Source organism: Penicillium cataractarum (genome assembly GCF_028827025.1).
Source record: "Penicillium cataractarum strain IBT 29864 chromosome Unknown utg000007l, whole genome shotgun sequence".
NCBI lineage: Eukaryota > Fungi > Ascomycota > Eurotiomycetes > Eurotiales > Aspergillaceae > Penicillium > Penicillium cataractarum.
The window spans coordinates 2,744,388-2,769,199 of NW_026622743.1; the positions used below are offsets into that span (position 1 = coordinate 2,744,388).

The 24,812-nt window shown below is 51.3% G+C and overlaps 2 protein-coding genes across 2 annotated transcripts; both read left to right on the forward strand.

The window, feature by feature from the left end:
* Positions 1 to 273: 273 nt before the first annotated feature.
* sidC (nonribosomal siderophore peptide synthase SidC) lies at positions 274 to 15,934 on the forward strand (the record flags this gene model as incomplete). The annotated part of the gene is made up of 8 exons (XM_056701482.1): positions 274 to 4,657; positions 4,708 to 4,956; positions 5,015 to 5,199; positions 5,263 to 7,626; positions 7,676 to 8,866; positions 8,922 to 10,953; positions 11,006 to 15,705; positions 15,779 to 15,934. The coding sequence occupies 8 exons, from the start codon at positions 274 to 276 to the stop codon at positions 15,932 to 15,934; spliced, it is 15,261 nt and encodes a 5,086-aa protein (XP_056553545.1).
* Positions 15,935 to 20,620: 4,686 nt separating this feature from the next.
* On the forward strand, positions 20,621 to 23,869 carry N7496_008564 (tyrosine protein kinase SWE1; the record flags this gene model as incomplete). The annotated part of the gene is made up of 1 exon (XM_056701483.1): positions 20,621 to 23,869. One exon carries the CDS (start codon positions 20,621 to 20,623, stop codon positions 23,867 to 23,869), a length of 3,249 nt encoding a protein of 1,082 aa, XP_056553546.1.
* Positions 23,870 to 24,812: the final 943 nt, after the last annotated feature.

Consider the following 24,812-nt stretch of genomic DNA (forward strand, 5'->3'; position numbering starts at 1 on the left):
TCTCCTCGTTCACGGGCCCCATTCTACCGGGATTGAATTGCTTTTTTTTCTTTATTTTCCCCAAGGCGGCTACTACTACCTGCATACCACCACAGACCACGGACCACAGACCCAACGGAGGGACTTAACCCCCCTCCCTCCCCTTCCCTAGGACCCCCTCCCAACTAGCCAGTCAGAAGGCTTACAATAAGCAATCGATATACATCGTCGCGTATTGGATCATGCACCCTTGAACACAGACCCAACCCGCCAGCCCTTGGTGGAACCATCGTGATGGACCGATTCACCCCATTTCCCACCATCCACAGCCAAACCGGCTTTTCTGGCGACGATGGCGCTGTGCGCGCTATTCTCTCATGGCCGGTGGATACAACTCTCCTATCCTCGGAGCTGTTGGCCCTCTCATGGGCCGTGCTATTGCGAGCTTACACAACCGAAGAATCTCCGGTCTTCTTACTCAACGATCAACCAATCAAAGCAGACTTATTTACTCGTATAATCCAGCCAGCGACACTGGATACCCACGCAGACCTCTCAGTAAAGCACACCGCTGTGCGCCTGATAGATGAGCCTAAGCTAGTCAGGACTGCCCCGTCTGAGTGCGAGGTTGTTCATAATCACGCATTATCATCTCCTTCCTGTACGTTGTCTTGGTACGTTAATCGCAGCACCCAAATGAGCACGTTGCATTCTCCCTCTGGTATGGATACCGCTTTCGTGAAGCAGCTAGGCCGTCAGCTGGAGCATATCGTGCAAGACCAGGCTGCCCTGTCGGGCATACAGGTGAAACTGCCTGTCTCGACGGACAAGCTTTCCGGGATGGAAATGGAACTGTCCATCTCGAATCCGTCCCCTTGCACCCTGCCGGGGCCGCAGCTGCTTCATGAACTAGCACTGAGCGGTGCCCATGATGGCAATCATGCGATCGAGTTCTTAACGGCGGATGGAAACGTTCGCTGCTTGTCGTACCGTGCCTTGGACAGGGTATCTTCGAAAATGGCGGCGGAAATAAATGCCGCTTCGAAATTGGATGCCGAGGAACCCAGGAAGTTTGTGGTCCCTGTTCTTGTCCCACAGTCCTTGGAGCTGTATATCGCCCAACTGGCCATTCTGAAAGCCGGTGGTGCTTTCTGTCCTTTAAACATCGACGCACCACTAGACCGGATAGAGTTTATCCTGCAGGATGTTGCAGCATCGGTGGTGATCACGCAAAGTGGGCTTGCGACAAGGATACCCCAGAAAGAGAATCTGGCGGTGATCACCGTCGACGAATTGGAGACGCAGACGGACATTGAAGATACGGAGATCATAGAGCAACAGCACTCTGTGGAAACTACCCCCACCGACCTTGCCTATGTGATGTATACATCAGGTTCGACCGGTCGACCCAAAGGCGTGGGCATTTCCCATCTAGCTGCCACACAATCACTACTCGCGCACAACGACTTGATACCCTCATTTACACGATTCCTCCAATTCGCCTCTCCTACCTTTGATGTCTCCGTTTTCGAAATATTTTTCCCGCTCTTCCGCGGCGCAACCCTTATCGGCTGTGACCGCGAGCAAATGCTCCTCGACATCTCCCATGTAATGACGTCGATGCGCGTGGACGCAGCCGAGCTGACGCCCACCGTAGCCGGAGAACTACTACGCAGCCGAGCCGCAGCACCCTCTCTGCGTGTTCTGCTGACGATCGGCGAGATGCTGACTCGGCATGTTGTGGATGAATTTGGACAGTCGCAGCATACAGAGGGTATCCTCCATGGCATGTATGGGCCTACTGAGGCGGCGATCCACTGCACGGCTGCCACGCATTTCCGATCTGATGATCGGGTGAATCTAATTGGACGGGCGTTCAAGACTGTTTCTGCTTTTATCATGTCCTTGGAGTCGGAGGACAAGGATGGCTCTTCGTCCGTGGGATTGCAGCCTCTGCCGCTCGGCCAGATTGGCGAGTTGGTTGTTGGTGGGCCGCAGTTGGCGGATGGGTACATCAATCGACCCGAAGAGAATGCCAAGGCATTCATCGAGAGTCCCGTGTACGGTCGACTCTACCGAACAGGCGATAAGGCTCGGATGCTGCCCTCGGGGGAGATTGAATGTTTTGGCCGAATCTCGAGTGGTCAGGTCAAGCTCCGAGGGCAGCGGATAGAGCTTGGTGAGATTGAGCATGCTATTTGCCGCGCGCCGGATGTTCGCAGCGCGGTGGCTATTGTGAGTGGTGGTAGCCTTGCTGCGTTTGTCCTGGTCAATGACAACGGCACGACCGAGCGTGCGCTGCGGGACGTTTGTCGCCAGTGGTTGCCCCGGTTTATGGTTCCGGGCGAGTTCATCCTAGTCAACCAGTTCCCCCAGTTACCTTCCGGTAAGATTGACCGCAAGGCGCTGGAAGCTGAATTCGTGCGCCATCGGAGTACGGCTCAATCTGTTGGGCAGCGTTCATTCCGCGATGAGACTGAGGAGACGATCGCGTCGTGCGTGGCCGATGTGCTCGGTAGACAACTCCCGTCCACGGAGAGTCTGAGTGCTGCTGGTCTTGATTCTCTAGCTGCGATCCGGCTTACGTCGCATCTTCTGGATGCCGGGTTCCGACTGGATGTAGCGCATTTGCTCGAAGCAGATTCCGTGGATGGAATTTGGCGACTTGCAAAGGAAACCGAGACCTCGCAGTCGAGCGAAGACACGCAAGCAGGTCTGCAGAGAATTCGCCAATTAGTGGCAGATGCTGGTGCAGCGAGGATAGAGGCTCTGGGGCTGAGCGCACAGGTTGGCGCGATTGAGCCTTGTAGCCATATTCAACAGGCGATGATTTTGGAGACTGTTCGACACCAGAATGCATACTGCAATTGGATTGAACTTGGGTTCCAGCATTCGATCAGTGCTCCGGCTGTGCAGGATGCACTTGTCAAGCTTTTGGAGCAGAATTCTATACTTCGCTCTGGTTTCATCGAGATCGGGCTCAAGGATCAGTCGTATGTCCGATTTACCTATCACGCCCTCGACGAGAGTGTATTCCAAAAGCGTGACGCATTTGACTATGATCTTTGCTTGATCGCAGAACACGACCTGCTCCATCCTCTCCGGTTCCAGCTGAGAGAGACGGACGAAGGTCTCCGCCTGCTCGTGCATATCCATCATGCGTTGTATGACGGATGGTCCTGGCAATTGATGCTAAAGGACCTCCATCACCTCCTGCGCGGCGAAGAACTCCCACCCAAGCCAGCGTATAACGTCGTGGCGGATTTCTTCATCGAGTACAAACTCAGCGAGACCGCAACCGAATCCTCCATTTTCTGGCGTGATCAACTACAGGGTTCTTCGCCAGCATCTTTCCCCAATTTCCACGGAAGAACTGATGTATCCCCGGGCACGCAAGAGGCTTCTCGTGAACTACAAATTTCCACGTCCAAACTCGCAGAAGCATCGCAATCCCTACGCGTCAGCCGCCAGACAATCTTCCAAGCTGCATACTGCTACATCCTCTCAACCTACCTTGGCTCGGACGACGTCACCTTCGGCATAGTCTTTTCTGGCCGTACACTTCCAGTTAAGGGCATTGAAAATGTTCTCGGTCCTTGTATCCGCACACTCCCTACAAGAATGGATCTGGGGAAGATGCAAAACGCCACTGATCTCCTCCTAGCAATCCAAAACATGAACCGCAAGTGCCTTGAACACGGCAGTCTTGCGCTCCAAGATATTAAGAAAGCCTCCGGGATTGACCTGCAATCAAACCTCTTCGATACTGCGCTCGTCTGGCAGGAGAGTATCTGGTCTGACCAGGAGTATCGTGATGTGTTCCGGGAAGTCGGTGCAGGGGAGTTTTTGGAGTTTGCGCTACTGTTGGAGTTTGAGCCTCGGGATGACGGGATTCGTGCGAAGGCGACGTATCAACAATCTGTTTTGTCGAGGGAACAGGCGGAGATTCTTTTGGAGCAGATTGATTTTGTTGCTTCTGTTTTGATTGATGCTCCCGCGCTGGCGATTGGTGATCTTGGGAGTCGTCTTCCGCAACATACGTTGTCGGTTGTTAACCCTGAATGTCAAATGCAAGGGGACTTGCCACGCCTGGCTTCTGCTGTTGAGACGCTCGCGTCTGCTGAGTATTCTCGGACAGCGGTCGAATGTTTGACAGAGCTGGACTCTGTGGTTGACACGATTACATACGGGAAATTCAACTCCCGGGCCAATACCCTTGCCAACTATCTGCTCCACTTGGGTGTCACGGGTGATGATTCCATTGCTATGTTCCTAGAGAAATCGATAGACTCTTACCTCGCTGTGCTGGCGATTGCAAAGATAGGAGCTGGTCTCGTACCCTTGTCTCCCCAGTCATCTCCAGAAGATGTCAGCACTGTCATGTCCACATTGAACGTGGGCTTTTGCATGTTCCAGTCGACTTCCCAGCTTCCTGATGGGTTGGCTATTCTGGAATCCGTTCGACAAATCCTTCTACCTGACTCTTTCAATGATATTTCTGATGATACCCCTATCGCGGTCGATGACGGATTCCGAATCATCTGCGCTGATCCCACGTCAAAGGAGCCGATTACCTTTTTCGCTCAGAGTTTGAAAAGCTGCGTCAATGTTCTTAGGGAGTCGTACAATGTCCAGTCGGAGTCCAAAATGCTTTTTGCATCCCCAGCTGCATCTGTTGGTAAGTTTCATGTTTTTCTTGCGATTTATGGCATTTTCTAATCTTCATAGACTCCATCATTGCAGCTTTCTTGGCATGGACTGCTGGCGTGACGCTCTGCGTTGCGCCAGATGAGTTCCTAGCCAATGATCCCCAAAGGATCGTTAATGCCATGGGCGTGACTCATCTCTACCTCACACCTACACTTGCATCGCGCTTGGATCCGCAGAATGTGCCTAGTGTGAGGTACTTGTGTACATCTGGTGAGCCTTTGACGGCAAAGGTGCATCGGGATTGGGCTGGAAAGAATCTTTATCACGGTACTTCAAACCGCCCTCCATTTAGCTATGACACATACACTGATACATGTTCCGCTAGGCCTTACCACTCGTGGGATCGCTGGTCTCTGTACCGTGCCGGCGGAGGTCGAGACGTCCAGTACAATCACCGGCGTGGGTATGCCGCTCAAGAACATATCTGCCATGGTCATTGCAGACAAGGCCGGGTTCAATTCGTTACCACGTGGCGCCGTTGGATTACTTTGCTTTGGCGGTGGTCAAGTGGTAAGTCAACAAATGAATGACTTGAGAAGATTCCTTACTAACAGCTTTTCTTTCCTTCAATAGGGGACATCTTCTACGGAGGGCTTTTTTGAGCACCCGCAGTATGGCCGGCTTTACCGAACTCGTGACTTTGGCAGAGTTCTTTCAGATGGTAGCATTGTGCAGCTGGGGCGGCATACTGTATTCTATGAGATTGATCAAGCTCTGCTCTCATCGGATCTTGTGCAAGATTGCGTGAGCTTGTTCATGGATGACCCAGTCACTAAGCAGCAACAATTGGTCACTACTTGGGTTCCTTCAGAACAGGCTCGAGCTTTGTCACATGGTGAACAGCTTGATGACCTAGCCAAGAAATTACTGAGGGACTTGGCTACGAAGCTTCCTTCATCTGCCGTTCCGGCACTTCTTGTCCCGATTGACGAGATACCGGTGGACGAGGTTCTCTTTACTGATCGCGCAAGGATACAGCGAGATATTGAGCAGATGGATACAGAGCTTCTAGAATCTTTCTCTGTCAGTCTCAACGATGAGATCCACAATGACACTCTCACCGATGCTGAGAAGGCAATTGCCACTGCCCTTTCTGCAGTCACTGGCGTTGAGCAACACAACATTGGAAAACACACGTCCTTCTACAAGCTGGGCTTGGATTCTCTATCTGCAATTGCTTTCTCGCGAAAGCTCCAGGATGCAGGATTTGGAAGACTCCCTGTTTCCACAATCCTTCGACATAGCTCGGTTGCTCAACTAGCGAATGTTATTCCTCCCATGACCAATGGGCATCATCCCGACGAACCAATTTCTCTCGAGCAACAGCAACCGCAATCCTCGTCCGTGTTTGATGAGAGCTTCATTCTTGAAGTGGAAAAGGACCTGGATGCTAGGGGTTCATCCGTTCAGGGCGTATATCCTTGCACGCCTTTACAAGAAGCTATGCTTGCAGCGGAGTCTGATGTTGATTCCGCTTATTTCAATCACTTGCTTCTTCGGGTGAACACTGACATTCAGAGATTGGAAGAGGCGTGGAAGCAGATGATACAGAGACATGAAATTCTGAGAACGTGCTTCAGACAAACTAATGACCCACGATTTGCATATGCGCAAGTGGTGCTCCACACCGCACTTCTACCTTGGATATCTGTTGAGACCTCATCCGAGAACTTCGACACAGATATTGCAAGAAGAAAGTCAGACTTTGAGCACCAGTCGCCCGTCAATGGCGAGCTTCCATATTCCTTGGCGGTTTTTGAAGACCCAGTCCCGAGAAGCACTCATTTGCTTTTGTCAATTCATCATGCACTATACGATGGAGAAGGTATTGCCCAACTTCTTCACGAGCTTCAGGCTTCCCTCGCGGGCGAGAAACTTCCTGAAGCCACACCCTTCCACCGGTTCGTCGAGTACATGGTTTCGGTCAACACTGATTCCTCCGACAAATTCTGGGACCGATATTTATCAGACGTCTCGCCAACGCTGCTTTCTGCTTCCAAGGGGGTGTCTACCAATGGATCTGTTTCACAGGCTGCCTCACAACAGATTCACGTGGGTCTTAGCCACTCCCTTGCCTCGTTCAAACAGCAGTGTAGGGATCTCTCGGCCACCCCTCTGAACGTCTTCCATGCCGCATGGGCAAGACTTCTCGCCTTGCACTCCAATGCAACTGATGTCTGCTTTGGAAATGTATTCAGCTGTCGAACCATTCCACTAGAAGGCGCAGACCGTATCGTTGGCCCTTGCTTCAACACTCTTCCCATGCGAGTCAAGTTCTCTTCAGTATCAACGAACGGGGACGTAATGAAACTGTCGCAAAAACACAACAGCGACATCTTGCCTCATCAGCTCAGTGCGCTGCGTCGCATCCAGAGACGCACGCTTCAAGCCGGCTCTCGACTTTTCGATACACTGGTCATTTTCCAGACTAGGAGTACTGAGCTTGATGCTCGGTATTGGGAAATGCTCGCTGATGAGGGGAACATGGGATTCCCTCTCATTTGTGAGATCGTGCCAGACGAGACACGGAATACCATCCAGATATGCATCCATTTCCAAACGTCGCATCTCAGTCACGATGTGGCGGAGAGTCTTGCGCGGGACTTTGTCGCGCTTGTTGAGCATACGACTCAGTACCCTTCTGCTCAGGCTTGTGATAAGCGGGTGGTTGGTGCTGACCTGTCAGAGATTTTTGAAAAGGAGTCCTCGCGCGCTAAAATAAATGGAATTCCGGCCAAGGCAGTGGAATCTCGGGCTTGGTCTGATAAGGAAGAACTTCTTCGGGGGATTGTCTGCAAGTTTGCAGGAGTTGAGGATGAGGCTGTTTCATTGCATACTACTATCTTCCAACTTGGACTGGATAGTATCAACGCTGTGCAGATTTCTGGGAGATTGCGCAAGCTGGGGTATAAGGTCTCAGCGGGTGACATTCTTGAGGTATGGTCAGCATCCGGAATGTTTTGTTCATTTCACTGACATTTTCCAGGCTGCTTCTATTGACAAGATTGCCGTTCTACTAGAGTCGACGGAGAATGGAATCAAAGAAGCTACATATGACTTCTCCGCCTTCGAGAATCAACATCTCCAGTCTGTTTGTGAACAGCTTGGTATCTCATCACAATCAGTGCAGTCTTTGAGACCTTGCACCCCCGTTCAATGCGGCATGTTGGCTCTCTTCAATCATTCCCAGGGCAACATGTACTATAACCGGATGGCTTTGAATTCCTCCGCGCCCTTGGACAAGAACATGCTCAAGGAAGCTTGGTCGAAGGTCATGGCCCAACATGAGATGCTGCGCACTGGCTTCGTACAGCTTCGCGACCAGCAAAATCCCTTTGCTATGATAACCTATCGGGAAGGTATCGATGTTCCATGGCAGGAATCTCCCACCCTGGATACAGTCTCTCAACAGCAACGAGTTCTCGAAAACCTCCACCAACCCCCGTGGAGTATCTGGATTGAGCCTACCGATAGTGTTACCACGGTGCATTTCTCAGCTTTTCATGCCCTTTATGATGCGCAGTCTTTAGAAACGATCTTTTCAGATGTCATGGCAGCCTATGAAGGAAAGGCTCTTACTCAGTCTGCCTCTATTCCCGAAACTCTTGGTCCAATTTTGATCGAGAGTCGGAAACAAATCGAGCACTCTCAGGAGTTCTGGCAAGGTCTCGCCACAGAGATCCATCCTACCAAATTCCCAGACCTACATCCTACTCGCATTGATAAGAAAGAACTCTTCACCAGCTCAATTCTCTGCTCCCAGTCTCTCGGTAAACTTGAGGCCGGGTGCCGCAATGCAGGAGTCACTCTTCAAGCAGCGGGTCAAGCCGCATGGGCTCGATTACTTGCTGCATACATTGGTGAACAAAATGTCGTTTTCGGCACTGTTCTCTCCGGTCGTAATTTGTCTACTGCTGCCCAGGATGCCGTTTTCCCTTGCCTTGTGACCGTGCCATCGCCATTCCGCATCGAAGGCACTAATCAAGAGCTTTTGGACTGCACTCTGAAGCGGAATGCTTCTCTTGTTAAAAATCAGTTCACTCCCTTGGCTCAGATTCAGAGGTGGCTTGGTAGTGATGAGCCGCTCTTTGATACTTTGTTCGTTTATCAGAAGTTTTCGACAAGTTCTGGGGTCTCTGATAAGTGGGAGGTCATTGATGAAGAGACAAAGATCGATGTAGGTATCATGGACTTTATTTATATGGATGGCTGGTTTACTAACTTCTTTCTAGTACCCTCTCTCGATCGAGTTACTCCCGCATGATACGGAGCTTGAAATTCGGATCAGCTGCAGAAGTGACCTTGTTCCAGCAGAGCAAGCCGTGATTCTTTTGAATCAGTACAACAAGTTGTTGGAGCACACGATCTTCTCGATAGATTCCCGTGCAGAAGATTACCTCTCTCTTGGAGATCAATTCTTGTCCGTCACGCCTGCCAAGGAGAACAAGATTCCCACATCTGTGTCTCTACTGCACCAGTTCGTCGAAGAAAGTGCTCGAAAGGTTCCAGACAAACCCGCCTTTGAGTTCGCATTCGGGCCTAATGCGGATAACTTGCAAAAGAAAACTTGGTCTTACAGAGAGTTCGACGAGGACGGCAATCGAGTCGCTCGTTATCTCCAGGACAAGGGAGTCACACCCGGTGGGATTATTGCGATCTGCTTTGATAAATGCCCTGAAGCTTCCCTTGCAATCTTAGGTATTCTGAAGGCTGGTTGTGCATATCTGGCCATCGATCCTTCCGCTCCAATCTCGCGTAAGCAGTTCATCATGGAAGATTCCTCGACCACGCTTCTGCTTTGCAATCAGTCCCGCAAGTCGGAGTTGGAGGCACTCTCAGGCGTTGATGTCCAGGCACTAGACGAGCCTGGCAAATACCAACACTTTTCCCCATCGCAGCCGTCCTTGGCCCGGGAAATCCAACCCGATGATACATGCTATTGCTTGTATACTTCTGGCACAACAGGCACACCCAAAGGGTGCGAGATCACACATGACAACGCTGTACAAGCCATGCTCGCATTCAAAAGGCTCTTTTCACCACATTGGGACGAGGATTCTCGATGGCTCCAATTTGCATCATTCCACTTCGACGTCAGCGTTCTCGAGCAATACTGGAGCTGGAGCGTCGGGATCTGTGTTACTTCATGTCCTCGCGACTTGCTTTTCGAGGATCTACCAGGAACAATTCAGAAACTGGAAATCACTCACATTGATCTTACGCCTAGCTTGGCGAGACTGGTGAATCCTGATGAGGTACCTTCACTGCGCCGAGGTGTTTTTATCACTGGTGGTGAGCAGTTGAAACAGGAGATTCTCGACGCGTGGGGAAAGCATGGAGTCATCTATAATGGATACGGTCCTACCGAGGTGACCATCGGATGCACAATGCTCCCACGGATGCGTGCAAATGACAAGCCATCCAATATCGGTCCACAATTTGACAATGTGGGTTCCTACGTCTTCCGGCCGGGTACCTGCATTCCGGTCGTGCGCGGTGGCCTCGGCGAGCTTTGTGTATCGGGCCCTCTTGTCGGTAAAGGTTACTTGAACCGGGCGGAACTCACCAAGGAGCGATTCCAGACCTTGCCAGAAAATGGGGATCGCATCTACCGAACGGGTGATCTAGTGAGAATTTTGCACGACGGTAGTTTCCAGTTCCTGGGCCGGATCGACGATCAAGTTAAACTTCGCGGCCAGCGACTTGAGATCGGCGAGATCAACGAAGTCATCAAGCAGGCAACTCCTGAGCTTAACGAAGTGGCTACGCTGGTCATCAAGCATCCAAAACAATCCAAAGACCAGCTGGTATCTTTTGTCACCAGGATTGAGCTTGACAAGAAGTCTCGCGATGTGGAAGTGCGATTTTCTGAAGAGGATCGGGCCTTGCTGTCGACAATCAAGGCTGCTTGCCATACACACCTTCCGGGGTATATGGTGCCGACGCATATCATTCCGATGACCCGGTTCCCCCTCTCTGCTAATAACAAGGCTGAGATGAAGGTCTTGAAGCGTATCTACCAAGATCTTTCCTTGGAGGACCTGCAGAGACTGAGTGCCATGGCCGTTGAACAAACAGGGAAGAGCACCCAAGAGAGAGGCATCATTTCTCTTTTGTCCCAGTTTACTAGCTCCCCCGAATCAGCTATTTCTTCCTGGTCGAGTATCTTTGAGTTGGGCCTGGACTCTATCTCTGTGATAGCATTTGCCAGAACCCTGAGGGAGGCTGGTTTCCCTCAAGCCCAGGCATCGCTCATCATGAAGCGTAAGTTCAACCCCGGCCGTATGTATGAAACATCGTCTAATAATGAAAACAGATCCGACCGTTACAGGTATGGCATCGGCTTTGCAGAAGTCTACCTCCTCTTCAGCATCCCAGAGCAACCTCCACAGAAATGCGAAGCAGAACATGGAGGCCTTTGCCCACAAACACTCCCATTCTGTCATCGAAAGCATTGGAGTCGTTGACAGTGACGTTGAGCAGATTGCTCCATGTACACCGCTCCAGGAAGGTATCCTTTATCATTTCCTGTCGAGCACTGAGCCACTTTACTGCTCTTCCTTCACGTTCGCATTGCATGCGTCCACCGACATTGAGAAGTTGCGGAATGCATGGAGCAAGGCACAAGACCAGGTACAGATGCTCCGAGCTAGATTCTCGCCTTCCCCAGATGGCTACGCTCAAATAATCTTGAAGCATGATGCGCTTCCTTGGTTCAATGCGAAGGCTGCTTCCCAGAAGCAGGTTGAAAGCTTGCGGAAGCAGCAAGTCGAAAACTGGATATCTGAAATTCAGGAACTGTCGACACGGCTGTGGGAGGTTGGCGTGATCCAATCTCCTGACAGATCGGTGATGTGTCTCAATATCTTCCATGCTCTTTATGATGGAAACAGCTTAGCTCTACTTCTGGATCTTGTTGCCCGGATCTATCTCGGCGAGCAAAGTGCTTCCGAAGATGCGCCTCAGTTCCTCAACGTGTTGCACATGGGTCCTCTTTGCAAGGATTCGTCAGAGAAATCGTTCTGGAAAGAGCACTTGGCAAATTGTCGACCCCGATCCCTGTCAAAATCAGGTCAAACTAATGGCGTCATTGAGTCAATGGTTCAGAAAGTTCAGATCGACTCTACGGAACATTTGGATCGCCTGAGGAAGTCCCTCAACGTCACGGAGCAGGCGGTTCTCCATGCCTGCTGGCTGTTAACCCTTCACCAACACTACGCGTTTGTCCCCCCAATCGGGCTTATCGCATCTGGACGTACGATCGATGTGCCAGGAATTGTCAACGTCATTGGCCCCTTGTTCAACACTATTCCCAGTAATGTGCAGCTTCGTGGTCTAAAGTCATGGTCTGAAGTCGCCCGGCGGTGCCATAACTACCAAGTTTCCACGATGCCCTTCCAGTATACTGCTCTGCGAGACATCATGAAATGGCTCGGCAAGAGCCCAGATGATCGCCTGTTCGAGTCACTTTTCGTGTTCCAGAGAGAGGATGCCGATATCGAGGCATCAACTGGTAGCCTCTGGCAGCCACTAGACTCTGAAGCACAACATGAGTACCCGCTAGCTTTCGAGGTTGTGCGTAATGGCAATGAATCCCTTACTCTGACCCTTGCAGCAAAGGGTCACGTCCTATCCTCAGAAGCGGCGGAGCAGCTACTTGCCAATTTCCAACGGATCTTGTCTGAATTTTCTCAGAACCCAGATCACGAGCTGCCCTATATTAACGGGGTCGCGGAAGAGAGCCATGCATATACAAATGGCGAGACGGTTATGCCAAACGGCGTGAACGGTGCAGCACATGCGGCTAACTCTTCATTCCAATGGACCAATCAAGCATCTACGATTCGAGATGTTGTTGCAACCCTCGCTGGGGTCGATGCTCAATCAATTAGTGAAGAAACATCAATCTTCGAAGTCGGTCTTGACAGTATCGATGCCATCAAATTGTCCTCACGCCTAGGAAAGCTGGGCATCAAGCTTCCCGTGAGCGCCATCATGCGCTATCGCAATGTAAAGGCCATGACAAGCCAACTTGCAGTGACAAATCATCAGGAACAGAACGGGTCTTATCCATTACTGAGTCAAATGGAGGGAGCCTTGACAAGCTTCCTGAGAAAGGAGGGCCTCATGCCTGAGGATGCGTGTCGGGTGCTTCCCGCAACGCCAATCCAAGAGGCGATGGTTGCTGAGATGTCTGCCTCTGTTTACCAGAACTACTACAATCATGAGGTTCTGCAACTCGAGCCTCATGTGGATCTCACGAGACTTCAGGAAGCATGGAGAGCCGTCGTCAAAGCCCATTCCATTCTACGCACCTCCTTTGTCGAGGTGTGGGATCCCGAAATCTCGGCGTCTTATGCTCAAATCGTTCATAACGAGGACGCATTTGACGTCCAATCTGTGTATCTGAACGAAAAATCTGTGGAATCGATTATTGAGTCTCAACGCAAAAGAGCGACCTCGGAACTTTCCGGTCGCCCCTTGCTGAGTCTGACTATTGCACTTGATGGAGATGCTCGCTATCTTGTTCTTTCAATTTCCCACGCTCTGTACGATGGCTGGTCCATCAGTCTACTTCATGAAGACGTCGCCAGGTCTTATTCCGGGGAAGACTGTACTCGTCCATCAGCAGATGCAATTCTTGAGCAGATCATTGCATCTTCCGGCGATCGTGCTCTGAGATTCTGGAGGGCAACCCTGTCAAATTGCAGGCCGACACCATTCCCTTCGAGTGAACATGCAGAGGATGGCTCGCAGATTGTCCATCGCGCGGAAAGACCGCTCTCTGTGTCCTTTGAAAAGGCCGAAGGCTTCTGCAAGCATCACGGTATTACGATGCAAGCTTTATTGGTTAGCTGCTGGTCTCTTATTTTGGCGACCTATGTCAAGAACCTGGACGTCATATTTGGTCTCGTTCTTTCCGGCCGCAATGTGGCTGACTCGGAAGAGGTCATGTTTCCCACGATGAACACTGTTGCCATGCGAGTCATTCTTCACGGTACTCGATTGGAGCTGGTAAAGTACGTGCAGGAGGCTTTGCTCGAGATGTCTGAACATCAACACTTCCCATTGCGACGAGCAAGGCCGGATACCAGATCGCGACAATTATTCGACACTCTGTTCATCTATCAGAAGAGGCCTTCCGAGATCACTTCTCAGAAAGCCACACTGTATCACTCCACTGGAGGAGCATCGGGTGTGGAGTATCCTGTGTGCGCCGAAGTTGAAGGCGACGGAAAGAACCTGGTGGCACGGGTGGCGTGTCGTGGCAGCGTCATGGGAGAGAAGGACACACCTGTGCTTTTGAGCCATATGGCCGAGGTTCTCTTGTCAATTGTCGATGAGCCTGCTCGGGAGACTGTCGAATTCTCTGGAGATGCTATGAAAATCTGCGGCCATCTGATTGTCTCTGATTCGGGAGATTCTGGCGGTTCTGAGATGCCCGAGGTTCAGACATCCAGTCAAAGAGAGTGGTCACCGATCGAGTCCAAAATCCGCAATGTTCTTTCCATTGTGTCTGGTGTTCCTCAGGATTCTATCGACAAAGATGCCAACATCTTCCAGCTCGGCTTGGACAGCATCAGTGCCATCAAGGTTGCTGCCCTTTTGAAGAAGCAATCCGTCAAGCTCATTGTCAGTGACATGCTCAAGGCCGGAACAATTGAGAAAATGGCACTGGCAGTGAACAAAAGCCAAGTCAACATCACTCAAAACGAAATCGACAGAGCTTTGGAAGACTCGCTCAAAGGACTCGACATCAATTCATTACTTCGGTCATATGGAATTGATCCACAAGATACCGAGACAACAATTCCCGCCACTGCTGGTCAAACTTACTTCCTGGCAATGCACAGTCTGAGCCCAGATGTATTCTATCCCAAGTTCTACTACTTGGCGTCAGCAAAATTCAACCCTCAGGTTTTGAACCGTGCATGGTCGCGTCTCATAGACGAGACACCCATCCTCCGAACTGCTTTCCTGGCAACCGGCAACCTCCAGGCACCATACGTTCAAACCGTTCTCAAGTCAGTGCACAGTCCTCCTACCTGGCACGATGACCTCAATCATGCTATCAGCATCAGACGTGACTTTGGATCTGTCCCTGTTGCCCTCCATGTCTGTCGCACGTCTCGAGGGGTAGCATTCATGTTGCACCTCCACCATGCGCTCTATGACGCTGTTAGCCTTCCGCATATGATGAACCGACTTGCCCAGTTGTGCAGCGAGGCCAAGTCCGAACTGAAACACACGTCACAAAATCTATCCCACCTCGTGGCATTCCAGCACATCCACTCGCCCGTTGATGTTCGGCGGCAATTCTGGCAAAAGTATCTGGGCCAAATTCCAACATCAGGCGCTAACCCCAATCGAGTAGGTGAGTTCGGCGCTATCCAGCATGACTATCGGCCCGGTCTGGTTTCAAACATGTCTCGACTGGAGATAGCCGCCAAACGCCGGGGCCTTAGCATCCAATCAATTTTCCTGGCCGTTTATGCTCGCCTGCATTCCCAGATCTTTGCTCCGGTGGATATCGACAATGAAACAATGGCGCGACCGCTTGTGATTGGTTTGTATCTTGCCAATCGGTCGTACGGTATGGAGGGTCTATCTGAATTGGTTGCCCCAACCGTCAATATTGTTCCACTCCGACTGGATAACAAGCTCAGCGATAACCATGACTCACTTTTCATCGCTGCTCGGAAGATTCAGGAGGATATCAACGAAATCAGCCCGGTGGAACATGCGGGTGTTTCTCTTCTAGAGATCTCCGAATGGACAGGGGTGCGCATCAACACCTGCATCAACTTCCTGCGACTGCCAGAGGTGGAAGTCACCAACGGCGATGCAAGTGATAAAGTGACTTTCCACTCGATCTCGAGCGATGAGGTGGCACCACTCCATTTATCTAACACGAGTGTCCACACACGTCACCCAGCTGAGACCAACGGTGACACACCCTTGGTCCAAGCGACCGGATCCGCTTCTTCGATGGCGACTCTGAAAGAAGTATTCTGGGTAAGTTTTGACCTATCTCGTAAATCCACTATGGCAAGCAGCGGAAACTAATGCAATTCTACGCTTTGAACAGCCTACGATCGACGTTGAGGCAGCTATCCGAGAGGACCGACTGGATTTCGGTCTCTTCGCGCCGAGTACTCGTCTCGATCGCCCCACCGCCGAGAAGGTGATGGAGACGATGAGACATGAATTGGCAGCGTTAGTTGCATCTTCAGAGTCTCCATAGAGGCTCTAACGAAACGAGCCCATCAAAAAGCTCGGATTAAAAACGAAAAAAATCACGAGAGGAAAAAAGACGAGGGGGAGAGAGAGCAGGGGTCATTCGTGAATCCCTCCTCTGTTATGCAATCTTTGCATTTGCTTTTTTAGCGTTCAATTTTGTTCTTTTTTTCGCTGTAAATATTCTTTTTTTTTCCATTGTATTTTTGTTACCCAGAACAAGACAGGATCGAGGCTGTCTCCTTTCCTGTGCATATACATATACCAGATAATGTCTGGCGACTCTTGACCTTCTCTTTCCGTTCTAGTATTCACCCCTCACCTCTTTTTTGATCATTGAGTTGAATTGAGCCGGTTTCTCGGGTGAATATCCACCTAATCATGAAGACTCAAAGTCATAATAGCTGAAGCTAACCCTTGGATATGAAAGGCAGCCGGCGGTAGTTTAATCCGAACCAGAAGGTGTCCTGAGGCATCGGCCTGTCAGTTCAAGGGGCAGTATTCTGATCATGGGCATAGTTAATAATTCCTTGACGTGGCCTTGTTTAGTAATATACACCATATTCAAGATAAATAACTCAATGTGGCAATTGCATGTTTTGTGTTTTGTACATGGAACTTGTGTTTCATCCTCACAACACTTGATCGCTCAATCTAGAGTCGGTAGTAACGGAGAGGGGGTTCCGTCATTTCTGCGCATGCTTAGATTTGAATGCAGTATATCCAGGTACCCATTTGCTTTAGGCAGTAGCTTATGGCGGGTGACCGCCACACTGGACTTTTCCATCCTGCCATCTCTATACTGCCACTTCTATACTGCCACTAGCTTGGAGTTAGATCTTTACCCTCCCCGTAAATCAGGATTCCAGAACATATCGGCCAGTTATTTTCCACTTTATGTTCTCATGAAAATCGGATGAATTCCGATGAAGCTCGACTTTCTTCCGCCAGAGCTACTGTTCCTGATATCCCAATATCTCTCTCCAGTAGATTCCACCTGCCTAGCACTCTGCAACCATCGCCTCTTCACATTACCATTTCGGGACATTTTGTATAGCCCATTGCATCAGGCCAGCACAAAACTATAGCAGATGATCTACGCATCGAACTGTTAACCAGATTTACTCGACATTTACCTGAATACTACCCCTGTCATGCTTGTATTCGATTGCACCCCTGGCGGCACGTCAACCTACCAGGACCGAAGTTCAAACTCAGAAAGTGCTACGACGGCTTACCCTGGGAAAAAATACAGAGCCTATGTCTCTCGCTGTTTGAGCATCAATTCCCCACTTTCTCGATCTATGGGTTCTATTGGCCACACCTCTACCTTGCAATGCGTCGGTTCTACCTGGGCCCTTCATTCGGCATTTCCCCCGAGTCGCTATCTTACACTGAAGTGACGTTTCGTACGCTTCACTCGGATTGTTACTCCCAGGAACAGATGTTAACAAGCAATCTGCACTCTGGCGATAGACTCGGTCTTCGATCTGTCGAGGCACGAATTTGTTCGACGCCGCCGAGCCTCTGCGTGCGCATACAGGAACTCGCGGTAACTAGTCGAGGGAGTGCATCACATCTTTACCCTAGGGATTTTGTCATCTCGATCTGCTGCCATATTGGGACTCACCAGCCCGATCCCAATTTCGCGCAAGTAATCAACTCGATATTCGAGGCCTATCGCCAACAAGGACGAAGTTCCGCCGGGCTCTCGAGTCAGGGGAGATGCAATGAATGCAGTACAGCTTGGAATTTGGATTTGCGAGAAGTGAAAACTGACGACGTATGTCTTGTTCTTACGCGATGGAAGGATTTAGGGCCGGGACTAAGCCCAGAGGACCCCCGGTGGAGAGTTCAGCTACCTTTTTGGAACTATACGAGGCTGGTGAACACAGATATGTTGGGTGATCCACGGATGCGATTCGAGATGCATGCGAAGGATTCTCAGAGTCATTGGTCTCAGAGATTGTCGGTTGATGACATTTTGGCTCGAAATTTGGCGCTTTTGCGTGGTCAGCGGTATCGACGGGTTATGAGGAAACTGGGACCTGGATGCTGGTTCCTACAGGGCTGTGAAGATGAACCTAAGCGCCGTATGTTGGGATGTGTTGTGCTCTAAGTGCTTAGACCTACTAAATGATACCCACCCTATGTTCTAGGCATGATTTTGTTAGAAAATGAAGTATATCTTAGGCGACGTGCTCTAAGTGTAGTACATATCACACGTGACTGGTCCTCCTGTATGCAAATGATAGATCTTCAAGCTAGAATAGAGTAACGGCCACAATCGTGCCCTCCATTTTCGTCGTGATTCTCCATTCTCGCTTTTTTGTCCAATCTCTCCCTCTCCTCCTTCTTCTCTTTCTTGCGAGCTGTTGCCTTTCTTGTCCTATCCGCTTACTCTACTCTAAATAGAAACACATATAGTCCCTTGCCTCTCAACTTTTACCAATGGTCGAGACAATCCTGATATTTGGTTATTTTACCACGAAATATCATAGTCGAGGCAAGTCCCAAGGCCATGCTGACATCTACCCAGGCAAGCCCCACTTGCCAGACAGTATCTTGCCCATGACTCCATATACTGCGGGTGTGTATATTGCTTTTTCCATGTACTTGTGGCGTTTTGGATGTATTCGTTTTCACCGTGCCACTTTCAATATATGGAATGAGATAAAATCCGAGGAATCCATAATTCAATGATAACGAGAAATAAAAAAAATATTATTTGATGCTTGGAAGACTCAGGACCCACGGCAAACTACGGGATGAGCGGATCCCGAGAGGATCGGAGGATGAGCCTTTTTGTTGATATGCCGCGTCTCCACCGAGTAAACAAGATGAACGCCTGGGGAAACCCATTGGATACCGAGTGCAAACTTTGGTCAATCAGGAACCCAAAAATGAGGACCGTGGATGTCGACGGTCCGCACAAACTCTGAGCTTGTCGTGTCTCTCTGCCTGCTGCTTCAGATTTTAATAGTGGAAAAGTTAGTTCCCCCCGGAAGGACTGAGCCGGGGCCAGTCAGCGTCGAAGCAGGAAGGATTGGCGCCCATTCCACAGCCTGCCCCGAGCAAAGATTCAACGCGAATCGAGTGCTCTGTATGATGGATCAGATGAGACGGCGATGGGGGTAGCAGCTCTCATGGGTGGCCGCCCAAGCAAGGGGAGCTTCGCGTGGCCATCTGATAGGCTTCAACAATGGACAATGGCCGGATATGGCACAAGTGGAGTACCGGCTAACTCGCGGCGGTACTGGCTCGACCGGGACTTCCGAGTGAAGCCCGTACGACATTGGCTTTCCTCACAAAAGCTGCATGGTTCTTTTGTTGAGGTCACAGACCAGCTCGTGAAGAGGGGGGAGGGTTTGGAGTGTTGAGTGGCGTTTGGGTCTGGCGCAGGGGCGACCCCGGGAATCGCATTTCCCCTCCCAGTTCCTGGCACAAGCGCCGGACTGGATGATGGTCCCGCCCTGATTTCTGCAGGTAATAGTCTGAATGTGAAGGTGTTCTGGATGGTCGTACGAGGGGGATAAATAATGTAGAATAGTGTAATTATGTAAATAACCTAATGCTCCTGCTGTACCAGTTAACTAACTCGATCAGGTGGTTAGCATCCTTACATAATCGCTATTTGTTTATGTCACGACGCGTCCCCGCCGCTAAACCCAAAGGGGCACCGAGGGATCAACAACGCGACGTGCGCGTTGATCCAGAGGATCCAGAGGCGATTCATTTATTCTCTTTCGCATCTTCTTCGAGACCATCCCACATTCCTGTCATCGACCTCGTCCTTCGTCCCATCTCCGTCTCTCGCCTTCCCGACAACGGCTGGAATCCTTATCCCTCGACACCCGATTTGATCGCATTACATTCCCGCCCCTCCTACCCATAATCTCGCGTGGGCTGATCTCGTCCACGTCCGCGCCGTTAAAAGCTTTGGAGGGGGAATCTACCCCTTGCACGGTTCTTCCCTTGGATTTCCCTGCGAACCCTAGGAAGAAAAATTCGCTCTCAGACATTGGCCCTGCATTGTTCTGCGCCCTCGGGGGGGGAAACACGGTCCATCGACATCGTCATCCCATCATCCTGGCTCCCACAACTCTCCGCATGTCTGGGTCGGCATCCTGAAACATTCCGACGCGACCCTTCGAAACACCACGCAGAAGGAGACGACAGAGACTCAGCACGTCTAAAGCCCTGTCGCTTGGACGCGCGCGCCTTGTTTGGAAGTCCCAGTCCCCCGTGACCCCGGAGGACCAACACCACGGAATTCCTGTTGCCTCGCGATGAGTGGGTGAACCGCGATTGCCCTTTCTGTTTTTCTTTTGCTGTTTCCTTGCCACTTTGCGGCTGCGCCTTCCCAGCATTCCAGTGCACTTTCTTGGTGCGTGCCTGTCTTGGCTCATCAGCAGCATCAGCATCCTGTTGACTCACTCGGGGGGGTTGGACGCCCACCCACACTTTCGCTCTTGACCGCGTTATTGCGCTCTTCTGAAGTCGCGTCAGAGGTGTCTTATTCTTGTGGAGGATTTGGGGGAAGAAAAAAACATCGCCACTTAACTCTTCTTCGTCGACACTTGCGGTAGTGGTTACTGAAATCACGATCACTGAAGTTTATTGCAAAGACCGAGAGAGGTCAGAGTATCATTCTGGACTTGTTGCGCGGCACGTCGAGCAAACATTCCCCAAAATGGTTGCGACCTTCTCACCTCACCGGGACTCCGGAGGGACCCTTCATCTCTCATCTCACTCGCCCCTCCACCACGTCGATGCCAGTTCCGCGATCAGGCAGCTTCGGCGCTCCTTGTCGCGCTCGCCTTCCAAGAGCTCGAACTTCTTCCTCAACTCACGCACTCACTCACCATCAAAGTCCGCCACATACGTTGCTTCGCCTCTATCACCCTCCCGACGATCCTCACATAACAACTTTGTACTCTTCCCCTCCACTGGCCAACAGTCACCTCTCGCAGTCCCGTATCCTCCAAGCGCAAAGATCACTCGGCCGGTTATGCGACGACGAACTTCTCCTCGCAGTCCAGCCAAATGCGCGCTTGCCATCTCCGCTGATGGAGGTAACGCGGTTTCATCTCAACCTATTGCGATTGCGCCAGGTGAGGAAAACGCGTTGACTCTGGACGACTTGGCCGATCCAAGTGAGAGCAACTCTTGCGCCAATCCTTCTCTTAGCACCACCCCGACTGCCCCGCTCCCCGAATCAACATTTGCACCCCGCACTACCTTGTCGCGTATTGAGAAGCGTCGCAGTGGTACCTTTGGTTCCTTTGCGACGGTAAGTCCCTTGAAGCGTAGTGACGGCATCATGAATCTGGACCAGGCCTCTCGAGGCAGTCCCTCGGCAAAACGACGCAGTGTTCATGCCTCGAACTTTGCGACGGAATTTAGGATCTTCGACCATGAGAGTGAGACTGCGCCTGCCAGTCCCACTGGATATGGCGATGAAGCTACCTCTTACTTCCCGACTCCAACTCAACCTCTGAATCCTTTCGCTACCATCCCTAAACGATCTTCCTCCCTTCGTCGTTCTACTCTCCAGCAGCGTCAAGTAGAGCGTCCTCTCTTTGGCCGACCTAGAGGCTTGGGTGACTCCGAAGCCTCACCTGGCACTCCACTCGCAGTTCGACCTCGCATGTCCTTTGAGAGTGGTCTTTTCCAGTCGAGTCAAGAATCTTCATCCCTCTTTTCTCCTCGCCCTCCTCCTGCCAGTCCTTTGTTTTCACCTACCCCTCCCTCTCTCAACACGACAACAAACTTTGGAACTTCTCAACCCCCTCGACCTACTGCCCACCCTCTCTCTCGCACCATCACTCAGTCTTCTTCCGGGTCGAGCCTGGAAGACTCGCCCACTCACGAACACGTTCAGAAACCTGAACGAGCCCCGCGACCCATCATGAACTTTTCCAAGTCACTCCCAGCTGGTGCCACGCGCCCTGCGCCTGTGCGCCGGGTGACGCGCGAAGAGGCTAGCGCCAACGAGTCCTTCGCGACACCGGAGAACTACAAGCTGGTCAAGCCTTTGCCCGCTGCGTTCATGTCCACTGGGCTGATCTCCAAGAAGAACCGCAACGCAGATGACGTGAACGGTGGTGCTTTCAACAAGAACATGCCAGACACCCCGTGTAAGCGTCCTGTAAATCTGTTCGCGGCAGACTCTCCCATCCCTGAGGGGTTCTTCAACAAGTCGCAATTTGGTCGACAACCCGAGGCAGTTTCCGCGTCTCCATTCAACCCCCCTGGCTCGTCTGCTCGCCCCAAGCCCGGTCCGTTTGCCCGTGGTATGGGTATCTTTGGTGAGAGTTTTAAGCGTCCCGAAGCGTCGCGTCGCGGAAGCATTGTGAGCGTGGATGGTGACGACATGCTGCAAGCTCAGTCCCCCTCATCGCGTCACGACAGTCACCCCATGACTGATTCCGATCTCCCTCCGACTCCTACCAAGCAAACATTCCTCCCCTCTCGCACTTATCCCCCCGCCACCTCTCAGATCGCCTCTCTGGAGCGTCTATCTGAATCGAGGGGCAGCGCCACTTCCACTCCCCTGCGTGATCGATTCTTGCAGGCCTCGACTACTCCTCGCACGCCTCGCGATCAGTACTTCCCTCCCGACCCCAGTGGCTTGTCCATCTCCGCGCCGAATGACCCGCAGCCTGTCGAACCCGAGTTCGGTAGCAGCATCAACCTTCCCGCTACCCCGACTGGTCCTCGCGAGTCATTCCTTTCAAGCAAGCGACCCAGCCTCCAGGTCAGTGGGTATCAGGCTCCCGATGTGGACAGCAGCTTGACTTCCCGCTTTGGAAAGGTTGAGCTCGTTGGTACTGGAGAATTCTCCCAGGTCTTCCGCGTTGCTGAGCCACCGAACACGTCTTTCTCCTCTGTGTTCTCTCTTCCGTCCAACGGGCGCCAGTCACCGACCGACGTGGCCCGCCAGGTTTGGGCTGTGAAGAAGAGCAGGCTGCCCTACACGGGATTGAAGGATCGTGAGCGTCGCATTCGCGAGGTCGATATACTGAAGGAGCTGGTCAACTCGGACCATGTCGTTAACTTTATCGATAGCTGGGAGGAACACCGCCATCTGTACATTCAGACGGAGTATTGCGAGGAGGGTAGCCTGGATGTCTTCCTGGCCCAGGCCGGCCTGAAGGCGCGCATCGATGACTTCCGTATCTGGAAGATCCTTCTCGAGCTCGCTTTGGGATTGAAGCATATCCACGACAAGGGCTTTATCCATCTCGACCTGAAGCCTGCCAACGTTTTGGTCACCTTCGAAGGTGTTCTCAAGATTGCTGACTTTGGTATGGCCACTCGCTGGCCTGCTGAGAGAGGCTTTGAAGGCGAGGGCGATCGCGAATACATTGGCCCCGAGATCCTGATGGGTTGCTTCGACAAGCCTGCCGATGTCTTCTCCCTTGGCCTGATCATGTTTGAGATCGCCGGTAATGTGGAGCTTCCCGACAATGGAGTGTCTTGGCAGAAGCTTCGCAATGGTGATATGAGCGATGTGCCCAGTCTGACTTGGAGCTCGGAAACTAGCATCTTCCGCGATGCCTCTGGCAACCCCATCTCTGAGGAGCCGTCCTTCGAAGAGCTTTGTGCATCTGATCTCGGTGGTCACGACTTTGATGGCGATTTCCTGGCTGGCCGTAAAACCAGCTCGCATAGGCCATCCAGAGCCGCTCGTAGCGGCGAGCTTATCCACCCTCCCGTCTTCATGATCGATGCTCGCCATAACCAAGCTTTGGACCGGATCGTTCGCTGGATGATATCCCCCGATCCTGTTGATCGACCTACTGCCGATCAGATTCTGGAAACCTACGGTGTGCAATTCGTGAACCGTCGCCGTCGCGCCGGTGCCACCGTTTTTGAGGGCAACTGGGGGCCCGCTGACGAGATCTTGGCCGAAGATGCCGAGATGATCGATGTGTAATCTATCTGCCCTTTTCCAAACTTCTTGTGCATATGGAAGGTGTTACGTGTTGTCGATTTCTCTGTTTTTTTTCCTTTGTCATATGTCGTTCTGGCGTCGACACGACTCGGCGCTTTGCTTTTTTTTCAGGCCACGTTAACTGATCACGACCATTTCCTTTTTGTTTCTTCCGTCCACCAACCTTTGGCTTCTCGGGTCGAAGCTGTTTTCATCTCAACTGGTCCCTCGTTTGTGATATCATCTTGATCCTTGGCTTTTGGGTCTTATCACATTTCCCACCACTGGTTGATCGGACCTATGTCCATACATTATCATGACCCGGAGGAGTTTTGCAGCGGTTGCAATACCCGGAGTTGAGCGTGGCGTTTCCCCATTCGTTCTGAGGCGTCTTTTCCTTTTTTTTTTCCAATACCATTTCCTTTGTACCAATGCCCAGCATTACCAAGTGTCACGAATGTATCAATGTCCCCTATATCACACGTTCATCAAATTTCATGAGATACCAAGGCTTGTTTCGTCTGATCCCAATGGACTCTGTGTCTCTGACGTTCTGGTTGGTTGTAAATTTGTTTGTGTTTTCTGAGCTGCCCTTGATTAAATTCGTTATGGAAGCTTGGTTTGCATTACTGGGACTTTCTGTTCGCCGGTTGGCTAAGTCTCCTTAGAAATTTCTATGGAGATATTCATGTGTGGCTGGTTGACCGGTGGGCTTAACCCGCCTCGTGGCTTTTCCCCATGGGACCGACTTTCTGACATTATGGTGATTCTGGGCTTCCCTTTTTTCTTTTCACCCTTGTACTCTATTCCCCCAATCTGTTTCAGTAACGACGAATGACCTACAGCCATGGTATGTTAGATTAGCGAGATCTGCCTGGCTTTTTGCTTTTTGTTTCTGTGGCCAGAGTAATTCCATGTTTATGGCTGGATAGCTAGAATTTGAATG